The 18,347-nt window shown below is 36.0% G+C and overlaps 1 protein-coding gene across 34 annotated transcripts in view; it reads left to right on the top strand.

Annotated features, from left to right (window-relative positions):
- The window catches only part of NRCAM (neuronal cell adhesion molecule), a 145,373-nt gene that overhangs the window by 106,085 nt on the left and 20,941 nt on the right, over positions 1–18,347 (top strand). For 19 of the 34 annotated variants that reach the window (XR_010027615.1, XM_063155228.1, XM_063155226.1 and 16 more), the window contains 9 exons: positions 207–308; positions 3,120–3,317; positions 3,430–3,500; positions 4,435–4,660; positions 4,950–5,065; positions 8,502–8,706; positions 8,866–8,988; positions 10,022–10,198; positions 11,279–11,314. Coding sequence is in view for 33 of the 34 variants with exons in the window: in XM_063155228.1 (XP_063011298.1) it covers positions 207–308; positions 3,120–3,317; positions 3,430–3,500; positions 4,435–4,660; positions 4,950–5,065; positions 8,502–8,706; positions 8,866–8,988; positions 10,022–10,198; positions 11,279–11,314 (1,254 nt within the window). In the remaining variant the exon portion in view is untranslated. The remainder of the gene's footprint in view (positions 1–206; positions 309–3,119; positions 3,318–3,429; positions 3,501–4,434; positions 4,661–4,949; positions 5,066–8,501; positions 8,707–8,865; positions 8,989–10,021; positions 10,199–11,278; positions 11,315–18,347) is intronic. The other 15 variants (XM_063155231.1, XM_063155230.1, XM_063155238.1 and 12 more) reach the window with 1 other exon arrangement.

Here is an 18,347-nt window from a genome sequence, read left to right as displayed (position 1 = left end):
AGAAGTTTCCAGGTTACATCAGTTCTCCATTTTTGTCTGTTTTGTAATAATTGCATGCTATTAGTCTTTAAGTCATGCTTACATAAGTAAGTAGAGCTGCCCTGCTGTATCTGTGGTATTCTTTGATTGGAATGTAAGGATTTTTTGCAAATATTAAAGTACATATTCTGATTTGGTTACTTACTTTGTGTTCATTTGATTTACAGCTCGGCCAAATCCACCCTTTGACTTGGAGTTGACAGGTCAGCTAGAAAGAAGCATTGATCTCTCATGGTTACCAGGGGATGAAAACAACAGTCCCATTACAAGTATGTTTGTTTGCATCTACTACACTACATTGACAGTTTTGTTCTAATTGTTCCCAAATTCCAAAAATTTCTGGAATAAATGTTGTGTACAGCATGGAGAAACGGAAATTAGTTCTCTACAGTCACCATTTATTTACATAACATTCCCTTAATAACTACTGTACAGCCAAGCAGGAAGACCAGAAGAGCTGGGCTTTTTTATTCAAAATCCTGTGCTAGATAATATAGAAGTTATATATATTGATATGAGGTCTGTCTGACAAGGTCCAATTTTATGAATATGTAGAGAGCAGTCTTGTTCATTGCTTGTATGCTTCTGAAGGAGAGAGCTACTAACATCTTGCATTAACTCTTTTGTGGTTCTATGAATTTGAAATAGCATCAGTCCCACCGTTGTCAGTGATTATCCATCTCTACTGGTGCAGAAGCTTATTCTTCATGAAAACATAAGATAGTTTTTCTGGTGTTTTTTCTAGTCCAGACAGTTAAAAGAATAAACCACATCCATAAAACTAAACAAATAAATATCTATACAATTTTGAGGCAGTAAATTTATCTTAAATGCTGTTATTCTTCCCAGTAAAACATAATGAAAACTCTTGTTTATATTGAGCAGAGAGGATGGGGGAAGGGTGTGGAATTTAGGAGCAAGGAACAAAGATATTAATGGTTTTTTTCCAAAAGATCATGGGATGAAAAAGCCTTTTGGCATTACTTTTTCCCTATGAGCAACTTAATTAAATTATTTCATTATTTATGCAGTGTGTTTTTAGATAATAACTGCCACAAGTTATTGCTAAGACCAGTGTAGATCTTATGTTTGGAATTAATTAGTTAGACTGACTGGGTTTTGCTCTCCAGGGTTTGATGCTGGGTCAGTATCAACACTGAAAACAAACCATAAGGATCAGGCATCTGGAAAGGAAAATTTGTAAAAGACAGAGTTTCACAAGTTTCTGAAAACATCAAAGATTTTGACTACATTTTAATGAAACACTAAGGGATTTTTCTGAAATTTTACGGTCCCAGGCATCTGAAATGTATATCAACTAGTAATATACCTTAAAATATAATATATAGAAGATCAATGTAAATAGTTGAATATTGGTTTATTCATGCCAGAAGTGTTGTCTTTCTGCAGGAATGAGATCACACTATTGCAAAAGAGTTAATACTAGAGAGTTTTGTCTCTTGTAAGTTTTTCTTGAGTGATATAATGCATGCACTCTCATTTTGGAAACTGAACTCTTCTAACTAAATAATGCTGGGTTTAATTATAATACAATTTATATTGTTGTATGGTCTTCTTAGATGCTGCAAAACAAGACATTTGCTTTCTAAGTAAGCCTATTTCTTCTGCTGCTGCTATCATTTCAAAGTGCAGTTGAAGACTCAGGGATTGCACTTCATTAGGAGTGATCTGTTTGCCCAGTATGGCAGACATGCTAGAATCTCTCTGAAAGCTTAGATAGTTTTTTTCCTTTGAAGTTTCCTATAAATTATTCTACTAGAGTTGCAGGCAGAAGGCTAGTGGCCAGGGAAGCAAAAAGCAGTAGTGAAAACCTTTTTGGCATGTAATATTCTCACCTTTTCAGCAAGGCTTTATCCAGGAGGCATCCCATCCCAAGACCTGTATCACTGAGCACACAAATGCAGCAGTAGCTCAGACAGTAATTTGGGGTCAATTCTCCCTCTTTCTCTTACTGCTTAGGTCAGAATGAAATCTGCCAGCCAGAAGGCTATAATTAGTACTACTTACCTCTTTTACATCTTGCTCCTCAAATTGTTGTGCATTTTTCTATGTGGTGCTGTAAGTATTATTCTAAAAGACATTTCCTGATTCACTCTGAATTTTTATAGTAATCCGAACAGGATCAATCTTAAGTCATATTCTGTCTCCACCCACATGTGAGATAGAGGAAAATCTTTTTACACAGCACACAAATATTTGATGCTCCAGGTAAATATTTGATGCTCCAGGTTCTGTGGAATGTACTCAGACTGTACATTCTTTTCCCATTTTTTTTATTGTGTCCTAAAAATTTCTCCTAAGTCTTTCAGAATTTATATCTCATATCTTATAGCAGGGTTTTTTGGCTGTTTCACATCTGCAAAAATATGTCCTTTTGTCTTTCATAATGAATATGATTTTCTTTTTGGAATTCTACAAAATTATTTATCCCGGAAGTTATATGCTTTGTAAGGTCTCAACAGTAATCATCATAATGTTCACACAGAGTACTCTCAAGAAATTTAGTTTCTGAACATACATTCTCTGTTTTAATTTGAAGATAATGAAAAGTGCTCTCAAAAACCTTCCTCAAGTATAGGTTCTTGACTTTAAATAGATTTTCATTATTCCAGTTTCATTGGGGAAAATGGAATATTCAGGGAGTTTTAAATTTATACAGGTATTGCCTTCTGTCTGCTTGATACAACTTAGAACAACGCATTTGGCAGTCAAATTCCACTTCCTTGCTGTGATAGTTCAAGGGCTCCCATTAAATTAAAATCCGGTACCTGACAGAGAGGTCTTGTAATAATGTGTTGCCTGAGGGATGGCTGCATTAATGACAGTAGCAAAGGATAAAATGAAAGGTTTATTTTTTATATTTCACCTTTATTTCTACTTTTGATGTCCACATTATAGATTTGTTTTAGGTTTATGTATTTACGTGTCAAGTTCCATGATTTTTGAAAGCCCTGGTTGGAGCAATCCCTCCTGGCTAACTCATTCAGAAACGCCTGTACTTGTCTGGGGGGGCTGTTTGGGGTTGTGACGTGCGGTTGGATGCTGATTGCTGCTTGCAGGCTTTGTGATCGAGTTCGAGGACGCGCTGCACGAGCCGGGCGTGTGGCGCTACCAGACGGAGGTGCCTGGCTCCCAGACGACGGCGCAGCTCAAGCTGTCTCCCTACGTCAACTACTCCTTCCGCGTCATCGCCGTCAACAGGATTGGCAGGAGCCAGCCCAGTGAGCCATCCGAGCAGTACCTGACAAAATCTGCAAGTAAATAATTATTCCCACTTCCCGGTGGTTGATTCCCGCTGTGAATAGTGTTGAGTTTGCTTGGAATCACGCAGCAGCCGTTCTTGTTCACGTGTAAATATTTTATTTTCAGGCCCTGATGAAAATCCTGCTAATGTACAGGGGATAGGCTCAGAACCTGATAATTTGGTAATAACATGGGAGGTAAGATGGGTCTTTCTTCAAGATTTCATTTGTTTTCAGGTTTGTGAGTAGCTTTTTTTTTTTTTTAGAACCAATGATGAGAAAAGAGAATACCCAATTGCCTGCTTAATATATTCTTGAAAAAAGATTAAATTCATACATTCCCCATCATAATTTTCATGAAAAAGCTAATTTTTTTTTAAATATGAAAATCAGTTACTGATTGAAACTGATTCTGAAAAATCAGAAATTCTTTTTCTTTTTTTTTGGTATGAAAATAAGTTAAAGGTGGAGGGTGTATTTCCTTGCATAATTTCTCAAGATAAGCCAATAATTAGGTAATACAGGATGTTTTGCTGCCAGTTTAGGAAAATTTCAAAAAAAAATGGAGGTTTATGTCAAGGAGAGTCTAACTTTTAGAGTGAATACTAATGTGAATGTTACTTCTACTGTCACCTATTATGACAAACTAATCATTGTGCACTTTCCCACTAGAAAACTTTGGTTGAAGTTTTTTCCATCATGCCCTTACCATCATGACAGGAGCTCAAGGAGAGCCATGTGTAATCAATTTGCCCTCTCAGGCAAGAAATATTGCCTAGGGTACACTCTTTACAAGGAGGTGGTGCAAGTCTGATTTTCTCTCTTCCACTTCTTAGGAAATATTTGAAAGTAAAATATATATACAGAAATCACAATGTGCTATTGGGTAAGAATTAGCCACCAATATCACTCAATGTGCTTTTTACCAAAAAGTGAAAACTGAAAAAAAATGATTAATTGAAGTGACCTCCTGTAAAAACTAAATTGCATAACTTTCAGCAGTTCTTCTCTGTGGCAGAATACATATGTAAATTTTCAGTGACATTCTATAAAAGAATCAATGTACTTCTTTCTAAGTTGTGATATTTCAGATGCTTCAGAATATTGAAAAAAATATTTCTTTTTATTTCAGCCTTTAAAAGGTTTTCAGTCTAATGGACCAGGGCTTCAGTACAAAGTCAGCTGGCGCCAGAAAGATGTTGATGATGAATGGACATCTGTTATAGTTGCAAATGTATCTAAATATATTGTGTCTGGTACACCAACTTTTGTTCCATATGAAGTAAAAGTGCAAGCTTTAAATGACTTGGGGTATGCACCAGAGCCATCAGAGGTGATTGGACATTCAGGGGAAGACTGTAAGTTTTGTAGTTTGACTCAGTTATCCTAATTAAAAGGAGATAAATTTGTAGCCTGAATGGTTGTTTAAAATACTGAAATCTTGATATGGGGAATAGTAGTTACTTTTTTAATTGAAAGGAAGCAATTCTGAGATAGCAAAGGCTTCATGCTACTCTGTAGTATCAATACTGAAAACATAGGAACATTTTAACCTGTTCCATGAGTACAATGCAAAGATTCGTTCTAAAAAACTGTTTGTGTGGTTTCTAATTCTAACTAGGTGCTTGTTGCATCCTTTCCACACAGTGCCAATGGTTGCTCCAGGCAATGTGCAGGTTCATGTTATTAACAGCACATTAGCAAAGGTGCATTGGGACCCAGTTCCACTAAAAAGTGTCCGAGGACACCTTCAAGGGTACAAAGTAAGTACGGTCATTCTCTTCCTTATTTGTTAAAATAGATCAGTCTCCCTGTATGAGATTGTATCCAGATTGAAGTAGCTGACATGTAAGAGGACTCGAGCTTTTCCCAAGTTCTGCTCACAAGAGCAAGCTTTGATACAATTCATACGGAGTTCAGCAATGTTCCAGCCTTGTAGCACTAGGTTCATGTGACGTTGTCCTTGAAGAAAAATGGCATGTGTTTGCAATCAAGCTTGCACATGTTAAACAGGCTAAGAAATGGTAACAGTTTTACAGATCTTTTTCCAAAGTAATTTAGAGGATGTGAAGAACTAGTTTTGGTAGGACTCTCTTCTAGGTGTAATGCTAGGTTACTCATTTTGTGCTTCAATATCATCAATCACATCTTTAATTCAGAGTAACTGGGCACTTAGTAGCATATGCTGGGTTCTGTGTCTTTTTGGAGGCCAGGAAAAAGCTCAGTGTAAAAACTCAAGGACATATGAAATGGCAGAAGATTTGGAGTTCCCATATAATGGAAGGAAGCTTATTCTAAAGTAGTGTGCTGTCTTTGGTCATAACTGAAAAGGCTGTGCTGGAGAAAAAAGACTGGAATTTAATAGAGCAGGGGAGACAGAATGACTTCAAGATTTGAAACTGATGTCCCTGGAGAACAGGGACAAGTTTCTTCAGTGAGGATATACTGACATCCTATATAACAATAGAAGAAAATCAAAGTAATTCCTTCTTTGCTCCTCTGTAAGTATTCTCATAAGGGAGTTCTAACAAGACAGATTACTTAGCCCAAACTAGATTAAGACTAATTTGAACTACTTCTTTTTAAGTGAAAGGAGGTAAAAGAAATATTTGAAAAATTAAACCAGTAAAGAGTATTTGGAGGAGAATAAATGTACACCATACTTCTAAAATCGAGCAGTTAAAAACGTTGAAACTGAACTTCAGTTGGTTACCACATGAATGTGAGCTCCTGGTATGTGGGTATCTCTTTCCTGGCAGAAAATACCACCATCCAGGGAGACTTAGACTGTCTGACATGTAAGTTCTGTATGTCATAGTGTGAATGTTTGTAGCTTGTGTGCTACTTTGCCACACTAACACAATGAACTCAGCTGAGAAACAGGACTTCACTAGTCTCTTAAATGTTTATCTGTTAGATGACAGCTTTACATTGACCTGGTATTTCATGCAGAAATGGGCAAGCAAAAGAAAATGTCTGTTATGTGAGGATTAAAGAGTTGGAATCTAGTGAAATTAGTGGTAGTTATTAATCAAGTTACAGCAACACTAAAGCTCTTAATCCAAATCACAAAATTTCTGTTAAAGATTGATAATGATACCAAAACCAAAATCCATAGACACACTTTTGCCTGTACATCAGGTGTTAAGTTCAACAGCATGGTTACAGTGAATTGGCATCATCCAAAGTTTAAATGGATATTTCTTTTTTCCTCTGACTTTCAGTGTCTGAGGGTTGTCTTCTGTCCTGTGATCACTAATGGGATCACTTTCCTTTCCATGTGATCCAGGGGTTTAGTCATGTCATGACCCCTTCTATTTAATTTGTTATGCTTTCTCTATATAGGGTATAATTTTTTTCTGTAGGGAGGAGAGCCATACAATTACACAATGCTAAGCAAAACTGAAGGTCAAATAAGTTACTTGATAATAATAAATAAAACAAGCTCACAGCCACAAGATTGACAGCAGACTACACCACTGAGTTTTGCTGTTCTGGCTAGGACAGATGTGACAATGATATTTCCTTGAGTAAGTTGCAGATGCAGCAAGAATACCTTAAATAATTTTTGCAAATACAGCTAAATCAAGCCAAAATAGGTTAAAGACTAGACAAGGCATGAGAAATCATAAGACCTGGTGGGTAGCTATTATTGAAAAGCTTTCTCTCAATACAAACTGAAAATTTTTCATGGATGAAGCATTTTTGACATAGCTTACAAAGCACATGACGAGGTCTTTGTAAACACAGAAGCAAAATCCTACCAGCACACTCAGGCTTTCCTAGTTAATAAAATTATTTCTGTCAGTAGGCAATATACACAATATACAGTGTTGCACTGAGGACAGATATCTTAACAAAGAGAGAGCTAAGAGAGTGACTAAAGAGTCACATCTTGAAGGCAAATGTCTGAACAAAGCAGGAAGATGTGTAACTAAGCAGCAGTCTACAGCACATAATTCATATTTTGCTCTTGTATTAATCTAGCTATTACTCAATATACTGCAGTACTATAAAACTTTTCATACTAAAGAAGAAATAATTGAAAATGTGATGCACTCTATTTTATTATAGCTTTCAGTACCAATACTTCAATTTTTGTTAGCTTGTAAATGATTTTCTACACTAGCTGATAGAGAGAGAGCTATAGGATGACAGCTGGAGATATTGAAAAACATTAACTCAAACCATGTAAAACATAGTGGCATTTAAAAGTGATTGGAGTGAAATGGTATGTTAAAAGCTGATGCAAGTGCAACATTGCTTTATAGCTATCTAGCTGGGTTTTGCAAGTCTTAACAGCTCCTTTTTTTAAAATCCTATGTGAAATCCCAGCTTCCTAAGTTAAAGAAGTGTGTTGCAGTTGGCCTGAATAGGAACAGATCTTTTATTCATTTAGATTTCTTAATGATCTTTAGCTTGTGATGTGCATGATAATGATGCTGTGAAAAATAAACAATTATGTATTTGAGGCTGACAATCTCAGGAGTAACACAAATCTTTTGGAGGGGCAGCTATTAATATCTTTCATTTTGCCATGGTAGACAGACTGTGTAGTAAAGAGAGTGCAGGGAAAGCACCTCTAAGGCTCATATGTGGTTTCTTAGAAATTCAGTCAGCTCAATGGACACCAGAATCAGCTTTCTCATCTGATCAAATTGTCACATAATTGGAGGAACAGTGTTCCCTGGGTGGAGATCATTCCAATACTGTAACCTTAGAGTAATTTCAGAACTTGTGTGTTTTTCCAGCCAAGTCAAATCTTTTGATTTCTTCCCCATTTATAGGTAATCTGACATCAAGGACTAGCATGGTCAGGGATGTGATCTGACAAAAGTCCAAATCTGCTTGGAAAGGCCTGTAGACATCTTACTGAAAGAATGGAGAACTTCTGCCTCTCAGATAGACTGGATAGCAGGAGAATGATCACAGACCAAAGTAGTTCCCAACCAAAACTTGTATTAAACTGGTTTTGAGCAGAACTGGCAGGTGGTAGTGTGCACCCAGTTGTGTAGAGACTGTTTCTGGACAAGGTCTGTTTCTGGAGCAGGAAAGCTCTATGCTGTGTCTAACCTGAGCTTGTTAAAATTGCAGTTATTTCTACCTATAATTCATGGACACTCATGGAAAAGCTCGGAGTTTAGAAAATCAGAATAGCTAAGCAGTCACTACAACTTTTTTTCTTTTTTTTGTCTTTAGGTTTACTACTGGAAAGTGCAGAGTTTATCCAGAAGGAGTAGACGACATGTAGAAAAAAAGATCTTGACTTTCAGGGGAAACAAGACTTTTGGAATGTTACCAGGGCTAGAGCCCTATAGTTCCTACAAGCTGAATGTCAGAGTTGTTAATGGTAAAGGAGAAGGACCAGCAAGCCCAGACAAAGTATTTAAGACCCCTGAAGGAGGTATGAAATGAAAACCCTAGATATTAAACTTAAATGGCGTTTACTTGGACTTCATAAAATAATAATCTCTCTCAATGCAGTAATATTCTTAAGAATTCATAATGAATGACCTGTTTAAAGTTAATCTACTTTGTATTTACTCTATGTTCTTTTTAAAAGTTCCTAGTTCACCTTCCTTTCTGAAGATTACTAACCCAACATTGGACTCTTTGACTCTGGAGTGGGGTTCACCCACCCATCCAAATGGTGTTTTGACATCATATACACTGAAGTTTCAGCCAAGTAAGTTAAATATTAATATATTTTGGGGGTTGGACTTCTGATCTTTCAAGTCCTTTCCAACCCAAATCATTATTTGATTCTGTGATACAACTCTAACTTAGGCAATGTATCTACCAAATAATAATCCATTTATGAAGAAAAAATTATGCTAAATTTATAATGTACAAAATATATGATTACATTGAAAATGTCAAGTTTGAAAAAGACTAATACATTTTGATAATATAGATGACTGTACTTGAAAATCTTTTCTTGAGGTAGTAGAAGGTTAACATTTTTATTACTTTCATTACTTCAAACCATAATTCACAGACAAATGAAGGTGAGATCCTACATATAAGTGGCATCCAAGTTAGACGCAAGATACTACTACTTACAAATTCTGTATTCTAACTGCAGAGAAAATGTCATTAGCAGTAGACCAAAGTATGCCAAATTATATTGTTGTCTGCTTTTCCAATCTTCATGGTATAATAATCTTAAAAAGAAAAATTTATAAATGTGCCATTTACTCATCTCAGAGCTATTAAATCACTTCTTTTATATCCCAGCTGCTTACTTAGCCCAGAAATTTCTCAGCAGTGACAGTGGTAAGGAAAGAGTTTCATGTGCGTGGAACAGATAAAGGAAATTTACTTTCTTCCCCTTACCAAGTCCCACTGTCCTTTGGCATTAGACACAAGGAGCTTCAATGTTTTCTTTTCCTAAGCATACTGAGCTTAGAGTTTCAGAATTTTTCAGTGGTCAGGGCGAGCTTCAATGCTGCATAAATTCAGGTGATTTGAACTGAACTCATTTGCCTTGGATTCAGAGATTTATGAGAATGAAACCTGATCTTAAAAAACTTGCTGGTGTTTCCTATCTCCCAGTTGGATTTTGGCACCTTTATACAAAGGTGACTTTCTTTTGAAAGTGTAGATGCAGAGACAAGCAAAAAAAAAATGCATACAAACCAAAAGCCTTTTAAAATACAATGACAGTGTGTGTGAGTTTCCTAATTATTTTGTATTTTCTTTTTTTCTTGTAACAACAGTCAACAACACACATGAATTGGGTCCCTTGGTAGAGATAAGAATTCCTGCCAACGAGAGCAGCTTGATATTAAAAAATTTAAATTACAGCACCCGGTACAAGTTTTACTTTAACGCACAGACTTCAGTTGGATCAGGAAGTCAGATAACTGAGGAAGCAGTAACAATTATGGATGAAGGTAAGATATGTATGTATAAGGAAAGTCTTTTGAGTTTAAAAACCACTACAGATTGTATTAAATATCTAAAAAATGCTATTGCTTCCTTCCACTAAGGAAATAGGGCCAAGTAATTTTTTTTTTCCTAGAGCTTTCCTAAATGTGTCATATACCAATAAAGTATTTTAAATTTTTTTAAAGAAAATACATGTAAAGGCTTTCTGCTGTAGTGGGAACCCCCAAGAAGGTACGAAGCCTTTTCTTTTAATATCAACTCACAACCTCTAAGACAGGCATTGGCCTTTCTGTGCTTCAAGTTTCCTTTAACTTTACATTTTTAGAGGTTATTGTCTATTCACCTGTTCTGCATCATTGACCAGCTTTGGTTACAGAGAAAAATACTGGAATAATGCAGGTTTGTGATTAGAGGAAGTTATTTACTTATTTTTAGTATGCAAAAAAAATCTAAATTGCTTTCACAGAACTGGCAAAAAACTGTGAAACTGTTGAAATAAATTTGTCATCTATGGCCCCAAGTAACTGTATAGTATTTAAAACCTACCAAGTATATTGTCAAATCCTGTCACAATTAATTTTTATATTTGTAGCCATTCTAGAGCTTTGTTGAAGTTTTTTTTAAATTAAATATGGATGCTTAACAAAATAAGAATAATTGAAAGCCAACAGGAAATTTGGAACTTTTTAAATCATTTTGATCATCTTAATATTAATAAGTCAATTTTGGTAACATGTTTTCACATATTTTTATGCTCATTAAAATGATGATTTATTGGAATTGCCATAGATGATTTGCTATTCAATGCAATTTCTCTGTCAGGGTATTAAGTTTGCATATGAACTGTATTTATTTTAAATCTTGCACCATAACAAGCATGACCAATAAAATTTTGTAAATGCATGTACAGTCATTTTGTCTTGTAGTCTGTCAGGGTTCAGCATAAATGGATTGTTTCTAATTTATTTGAATTAATACATTTTATCTAGTCTGCATGCTTTTTATAGTGAAATTATGTGTGTATGTTTCCTTTGGTGTTGTATCTAATTATGTAGTGTTCCTATTCTTGTTTTCCTCCACTAAAGCTGGTATTCTCCGTCCTGCTGTAGGTGCAGGCAAAGGTAAAATGAAACTGCATGATTTATTAATGTGTGGATTTTGCAGTGTTTCAAATGGGGAAATTGCAGTGGTAAGGACAGAAAATCTTGGACTACACATTTTTGTACAAAGTATAATCAGGGCTGGAAGAAAACAGTTGTGGAGGTTTTTTGTTTGGGTTTGTTGGGGTTTTTTTAAGGAGTCCAGAATGCTTATGAACACCTTTAATCTGTTTGTTTTGCCACAGAGTTCCAGGGGAATTCATTAGCTTTGCTTTAGCAAAGTCTAATTATTTCTGAACATTTAACAGATGTATGTCGCTGTCATAAATATTCAGGATCCAGGTGCACTAGCACTGATTAGCTGGAGTAGAAAAAACAGCGTTTTTGCAAAGGAGATACATTTACTGCTTGGGCCACGTGCATTTTTTTGTTTCAAAAAACTATCTGGAATGTTGTTCTCACTGTGGATTACTGCTACCCACTTGAACACATTTAGTTCATTTGCAAGCCAACTGTGCATAGGAGACAGATGACTGACAATACCTTCTGTCTACTCAGTTTGAGTATCAGATTGAATAAACAGGCAAATGTCTTCCTACTGTTTTAGGTTCACAGATCTTGTGAGTGAGTACTGGAGGATATTTCAGTTAGTACAAGCTAGTATCATTCTTATTCATTTATTTTGGTAATATTCAGTTCTTTATGATGCAGTTTTGCGCACAGTTTTAATGAATTTTGATATCTTCATTGTCAGAAGCAAAGGTTGTCCTGAGGTAGCTCAAACTCAGGAATATCCTCTATACAGAGATGTCGTTGAATAACAGGTGTCATTAACACTAATGAGCACGTGTGTCTCAGATTCTCAGACCATAAACATCATAAGTCAAAATCTGTACATGAAGTACCCAACGTGGAAGAGACAGCATAAATTATTTTACATATAGTTTCTTTTCACTTGATTATCAGGTGTTGTGAATGATGGCCATAAGAAAGAAATTCATTCACCCAGTCTGTTATAAATCAGACAATATATAAATATATATATGCCTGCATTTGGGCATATATAATACATGCTTTTATATGAATATATATAAGTGTATTCGGATATCAGATGTGTTTCTGGCAAGTGTGGGAAGTTGTGGAATTAATTTGATGGCAAGTCTTTTTTTTACTATTTTACTCTAGTCGTTGCTGAAAAGTCAGCACAGATCGGAACAATCAAACTGACTTTAGTCCTGGACATGCACAGCAGAAATGTAAATTAAGTCATTATTTATAGCTGACTCTAAAAACTCATGCAAGGAAAAATGGATTCTCTGTGTGAAACTGGGGTCTAATTATAGCTGTATCTGGCTATCAGAAAGCATCTTATTTGTAAGATTAGCTGGAGTGGCTCACATTTCAGAGCTGTCATCTCAAATTCTCTGAAAACTAAGCAGATGTCTTTGTTTGGGTCCATGTTGTTTATGGTTTCAAAGTTTTCACATATTCCTGTAGCATATAGCTCTTGCAGTTACAAAGAAGACTTTGGACCTGCAAACAGCACAGAACTAAAGCCATGACATCTGTTAGGACATCTGAGTTGCTGCAGGTCTGAGATGAATGTTCTCAGTGGTTACTACAATACCATGTTAACTGCTTTGCCACTGCTCAGGGACCACGAGTAAGGAAAAGGAGGATCGTATTATCAACATCAAGCACCAAATTAGTTGGTCTCAGGAGTGGGTGGATTTGGAAGATAGAAGTGCTCAGCCCACTCAAAAAGTAGCTGTACCCAGCAGTGAACTTTCCTTTTTCTCTTAAGTGCAGGAGGGCCTATATGTCTATACAGTTCTTATTAATTTGGACCCAAAGCCAGAACAAATTTAGACCACAACCATTTTGTAGTCTATCAAAAACGTATCAGGTTTTTAATTTTGAGGGCAGAACTTACCAGGAAAATGTAATTATCCTTTTTTCTTTTGATTGAGCACACTGATCCTGGAATTTAAGTAGACAGGAGGTCCCAGATTCAGCTGGCCTAAACTGCTGAACTGAAATTTCTGCATTTGGTGTTTTCTACTGGATAGCTGCCTGTGAAGCCCTGCAGCTTGGCCAGCCATATACATTAGACACATGGGCCTGGAGGAATTCAAATAATTTAAACCTTAGTGAGCTGTGCCACTTGGGACGTACCTAATTTCTCACACTAAAACTATAAATTGAAGTGCAGAGGGATATATTGCTGTGGTAAATCTAAGAATCTTAATAGATTCAATATTTTTAGTGTCCCAAGCCTACATGAGTAAATCATTAGATGTTATTTACCAGATGTAAAAGCTATTATATTATGGTTGATAATCCTATTTGACTTGCACTGTCATTTCTCCTTTCTAATACTGTGATGTTATGAATTACTTAAAATTGGTCAAATTAATGGTACTACAAAGAAAAAAAGAAAGAATTTTTCTTAGCAAGCTATATTCTAAATGTGTCTGAAAACTTCATATGTAAAACTGAATTTAGTATCTAACATTATACCTAATGTTAGATACTAAGCGCACCCTGGTATTACCATTAATATATTGGCATCTAGCCACAGGCATGAGGTAACAGAGATGTGAGAAAAATGGGGGAATAACCCAATTACATATAAAATAATTATAATAGCACCTGCAAAGTGACTCAGGTGATCACAGGAGTCAAGTCTTTTCTGTCCTTTTCCATAAGAAGTTTCAAATACCTGCCCTATACAGGAAGGAAGAGAATTCCAATTTGACCAGTGGCAGAAATGAAAGTTGCTGGTTAAAATAGAGTCATAGGGATGCATGGTTTTTGTAAGCTGAAGTATAGGGAGTCATGGCATGGCATGGCATGGCATGGCATGGCATGTCAGCCTCATTCCACAAGCCTTCTCATTTCACTTTTTAGTTTCTCTTTGGTTTAGTCAACATTTACACTTGAAAGCAAGGACTTCTAATCTGCATGCATGCCAACACTGGTATCTGGTAGTCTTGAAATGGAATCAAAATAAGTTTGTGAGATCACAGTAACCTTTAATTGTAGCTAGTGCCTCCTGTCACTGATACTCAATCTGGTCTGTCATCTTCTACTGAACTTTATATCTCAAGTACCAGTGACAAAAAGTACTCCCTTTTGTTACACGGGGGATAAATAAGTAGTCTGTCCTCTGGGTTTGAAGCTATTCTTTTGGGGTTTTTGAATGAATCACCAGTATGTAACTCCTCACTGAGGGCTGGAAATCAGTCTCAACTGAGTTTGTGTCTCTGATCTCTTTGTAGAAGATCATCTCAGTTTTCTTTTTTCTGTACAAAATGCAGTTCTTTAAATCATTTTCTCTGCCCACCATCTGTTTTCCCTCTCTCTTGAATAATTTCACATAATGTCTCCATATCTTTTGCTAACAATTTCAAGCTGCTTTTACAGTCAAGTGAAGTATAGTATTTTTGTATTGCTCCTTCAGCCACTCTCCCCCTGTGGACTCCTTCATTATGTATTTGTGTGATTCTTTCAGTACAGCCTGCTATGCAGAACCACTCTTTTGTCCTCTTTTAAGTTCACTGGGAACAATGCTGATTCTTTGCATGACTAGACTAGAGAAAATTATTATTGTCACTGTGCAAAAATTCCTGAAAATGCCTTTTGCTTTGTAGATGTCATGCTACATGCTCATCAGTGACATAATTTTTTGCATTTCTTCTTTGGCTTTTGTATTTCTTACACTACAGAAATGCTCTTGCAATTGATCTAAATAATCCCAGAAGTGACTGATGCACATTTCTCACTGCCAGAAATTGAATTCTCTCCTACTGTTATACTAAAGCTTGAATTTCATACTACAAATGTTTAAAAGGCAAAGGAAAATAAACCACTTTTCTGTATCTGACAGGCCCTGGCAGAATCTATTACCTTTGTCCTTCATTTTTTTTTCTTTTGTGGGTGTGGGTTTTATCCTTTAAATTAACTTTTCTCTTTATATATGCATTTTAACTTAAATTTCTATGATCTATTATTTTGTGGGGATTTTTTTTTTCCATATGACACTAGTCTTCAAATTTATGCTTGGCACTCATGCAACATTTTTTCCTGAGTATCGGGTGAATTCCATGAAAATTCCTAAACTTTAGTCACTTTGGGGATTATTTGATTTATTGTTCTTCTGGACAAAATCTTGAGAAAGAGTACAATTTCATTGTTAAAATACCTTCCAATCTCAAGTCCTGTCTTATTAAATTCTATTGATTCTGCAGCCTGGCTATAACTGTTATTTGTAGGAACTGTGTTCCTGAAAGGCTGAAAAATTAAATAAAACTCTATCAAAAGTCTACAGTAAAAAAGCACTGGAATTAATTTGAGAATAGAAGAAAATTTAGCTTCAAGCCTAAGCCTCTTTCTCAACAATTGGCAAATGCTTTTATATTATGCTTTTATGCTTTTATATTTTATACAACATGAGTGAAACCATACTTGGAATTGCCAGCTGAATTTTCCCTGATGTCGAGGCAGGAATGAAATAGCTTAATTAAGGGAGATGAATAAGAGTGGGTCTGTATAAAACCTGTAGCTTACTATCAATCCATTGCTGTGTATTTTGGAGTGATGCTTTTGCCAGCAGTGCTGCACAGTGTGGGGCATGGTTACAGATGAGAGAGCACAGTGCTCTGCTCTCCAGTGCAGTTTCCTGCCCGCCCCTCTCCGCTCCTCTTTCCCAACTGCTGCTCGCACATGCTGGGAGCTTCTGCCAGCTGACAATTAGACATTTGCCATTTGTGAACAGTGCTGGGAAACATATTGAAGAACTGAGAGGTTAATTATAATTAGAGGTGTGGTGATTGAGGAGACAAAAAGAGTCTGGGTGGATTGACTACAAGCTTTAAATGTCGTAACCAATTCACCTCCAGGCTTTCATCACCTCAGGATCCATCAGCCTTCTTTTATGTTCTTCTGTGTGTAGTCATGTTGCAAATATGGCACATTTAACAGACTTAAGTAAAGCTTGGCAGGCCTGATGGCAAATGAGATCAAGCAATAATGCAAAAGAATTGCAGAAATAATAACTTTTCAAACAAGCACGCTACTGAACAAATTTCCTGGTGCACCTTATTTAATAGTTAAAACTCACAGAATTTAAATCTGACCAAATACTACATATAGGTAAATCTGTACATACAGCTATTGGTAAGAATCAGATATGAGTACATTTGATAAATATAAGCATAAATTTGTCACTTGAGAGAATTTAGAAGATGGCAAGGAAATTATGGTAACTTTCAGAGCAAACTTGATTGTTTGATCATAGGAACACGTGATCAATCATATGAACAGAAAGACTTTTACCAGATACTTTAAACTAGCAGGCAACTCTTTAATGAGAGCAGAAACTGGAAATTGGACATGGAAAAATACCCGACAAGATAAGATCAAGCGATTATTGAATTTGCTTCATAATTCAGAAACTCTCCATAATCTGGAGTCTTTCACAGAAGATGAGACAGTTTCTTTCATCCCCAAGTGCTCGGGCATGAGAAGGAAGAAGTTAGGAGCAATGCTGTGGCATCTGTTTGCAGGAGTACATAAGATTATTTCTAAAAGTTTTTTCTGTCCTTAATATTGTGACAAATATCACTTGTACGGTTGGGCTGCTAATTCCCATTCCGACTTCCATTCCATGGAAGACCAAAATCCAGGACAATATGACTTTGAGAAAATGCAATTTAATGAAACAAAACAAAGTCATATTTGAAATACAAACCACTTGTTTTCTTGGCACAGCACAATCGCTGAGATTGTTATTGAAATAAACACCTGCTCCTATGTCTAAATCAGGAAGGAAGTTTATACATCCTGTCTGCCATCTCAGACTCTGCACCCTCCTAAATTTAGAGACTGCTTTTTTTTCCTCTTGCTACCTCTACAAGTGGCACAGAGAAACAGAATCTAATACCCTTGCATTACCATGTTGTGTATTTTGATACATGCTAGATTTCCCATAGACAGCTCTGGCTTTGGTATTTCTTAGGATGGTTGTTGTGACTTAGAGACCTAGATGGCTCTTTTTTTTTTTTTTTTGTTTTTTTTTTGTGATGTAGTGCTTTCTCAATTATTTTGTTCAGGTGGTTTTAACAAGAAATTAATCCATTCTTTATTATTTAAATAATATATTCCTTATTTTTTTGGTTGGTGATAAAAAAATTATTCTGTAAAACATTGTAATAATCAGAATACATTATAATAAGAACCGATGGAATTTGCCTAACTTAGGTATTAAAAAAGTACTCAGAAACTATAGTTTTCTAGACATGGTACTCATATTATTTCATCTGTTCTAGGGGCCCAAGTAAGCCATTTTCTCTGTGCATATAACTTTGAACTTTTTCCAGCTGGCCATATGGACAAAGCCAGCCTGGTAGAAGAAGAAGAAAGTAATTTAAGTGGATGGATAGATAAATTCTGTGTAGCCTCTTTTGCCTTGATAACAGGCTTTTGCTCATTTTATTTTCTCATGTAGATGAAGGCATTGGAATTTTGTCATTTGTCTTTACTGAGACTAGATTTTTAACTCTGATGTTTCATGGTCCTTTGGGAAGGATTTTTAATGTTCCTAATAGAAAAGCTATTTTTAGCAGGATAGAAAAGTCAGTGGCAAAGTGAAGCATTTTCAGTTAAAGCTAATTTCATACCTCTAAGGAGCATCCTCTTTGTATCTGCCCTATACAGCATTAGAACTATCAAAATCTATTTTTTCATTAATCTTAGGCAAGCAGAGACACTGAGCTATATGTTGATTTGTAGCAAGTGTCACTAGCTTGTTACAAAGAACAAAGGTATGAGCAGAGAAGTGGCAAAGAACCAAGGTATGAGCAGAGAAGTGGCTAATTTCAGAATGCTGAAGAGAGAAGCTCTTCTTTTCACAGATGTGGGCATTCTGCATGTCTGTGAGAAGTGCTGTTGTCTGACTGGAATGGCAGCAGGGAGACATGGTGCCCTACAATGGGCAGCTCCTTGCGTTCCAGTCCTTCGTGTCCTTCACTCCGGAGTACTCTGATATTTGCTT

This window comes from Melospiza melodia, chromosome 4 (genome assembly GCF_035770615.1).
Source record: "Melospiza melodia melodia isolate bMelMel2 chromosome 4, bMelMel2.pri, whole genome shotgun sequence".
NCBI classification, from domain to species: Eukaryota; Metazoa; Chordata; class Aves; order Passeriformes; family Passerellidae; genus Melospiza; species Melospiza melodia.
Note: the sequence above shows the minus strand (reverse complement) of the source record. Positions and strands in the feature narration are given on the sequence as shown.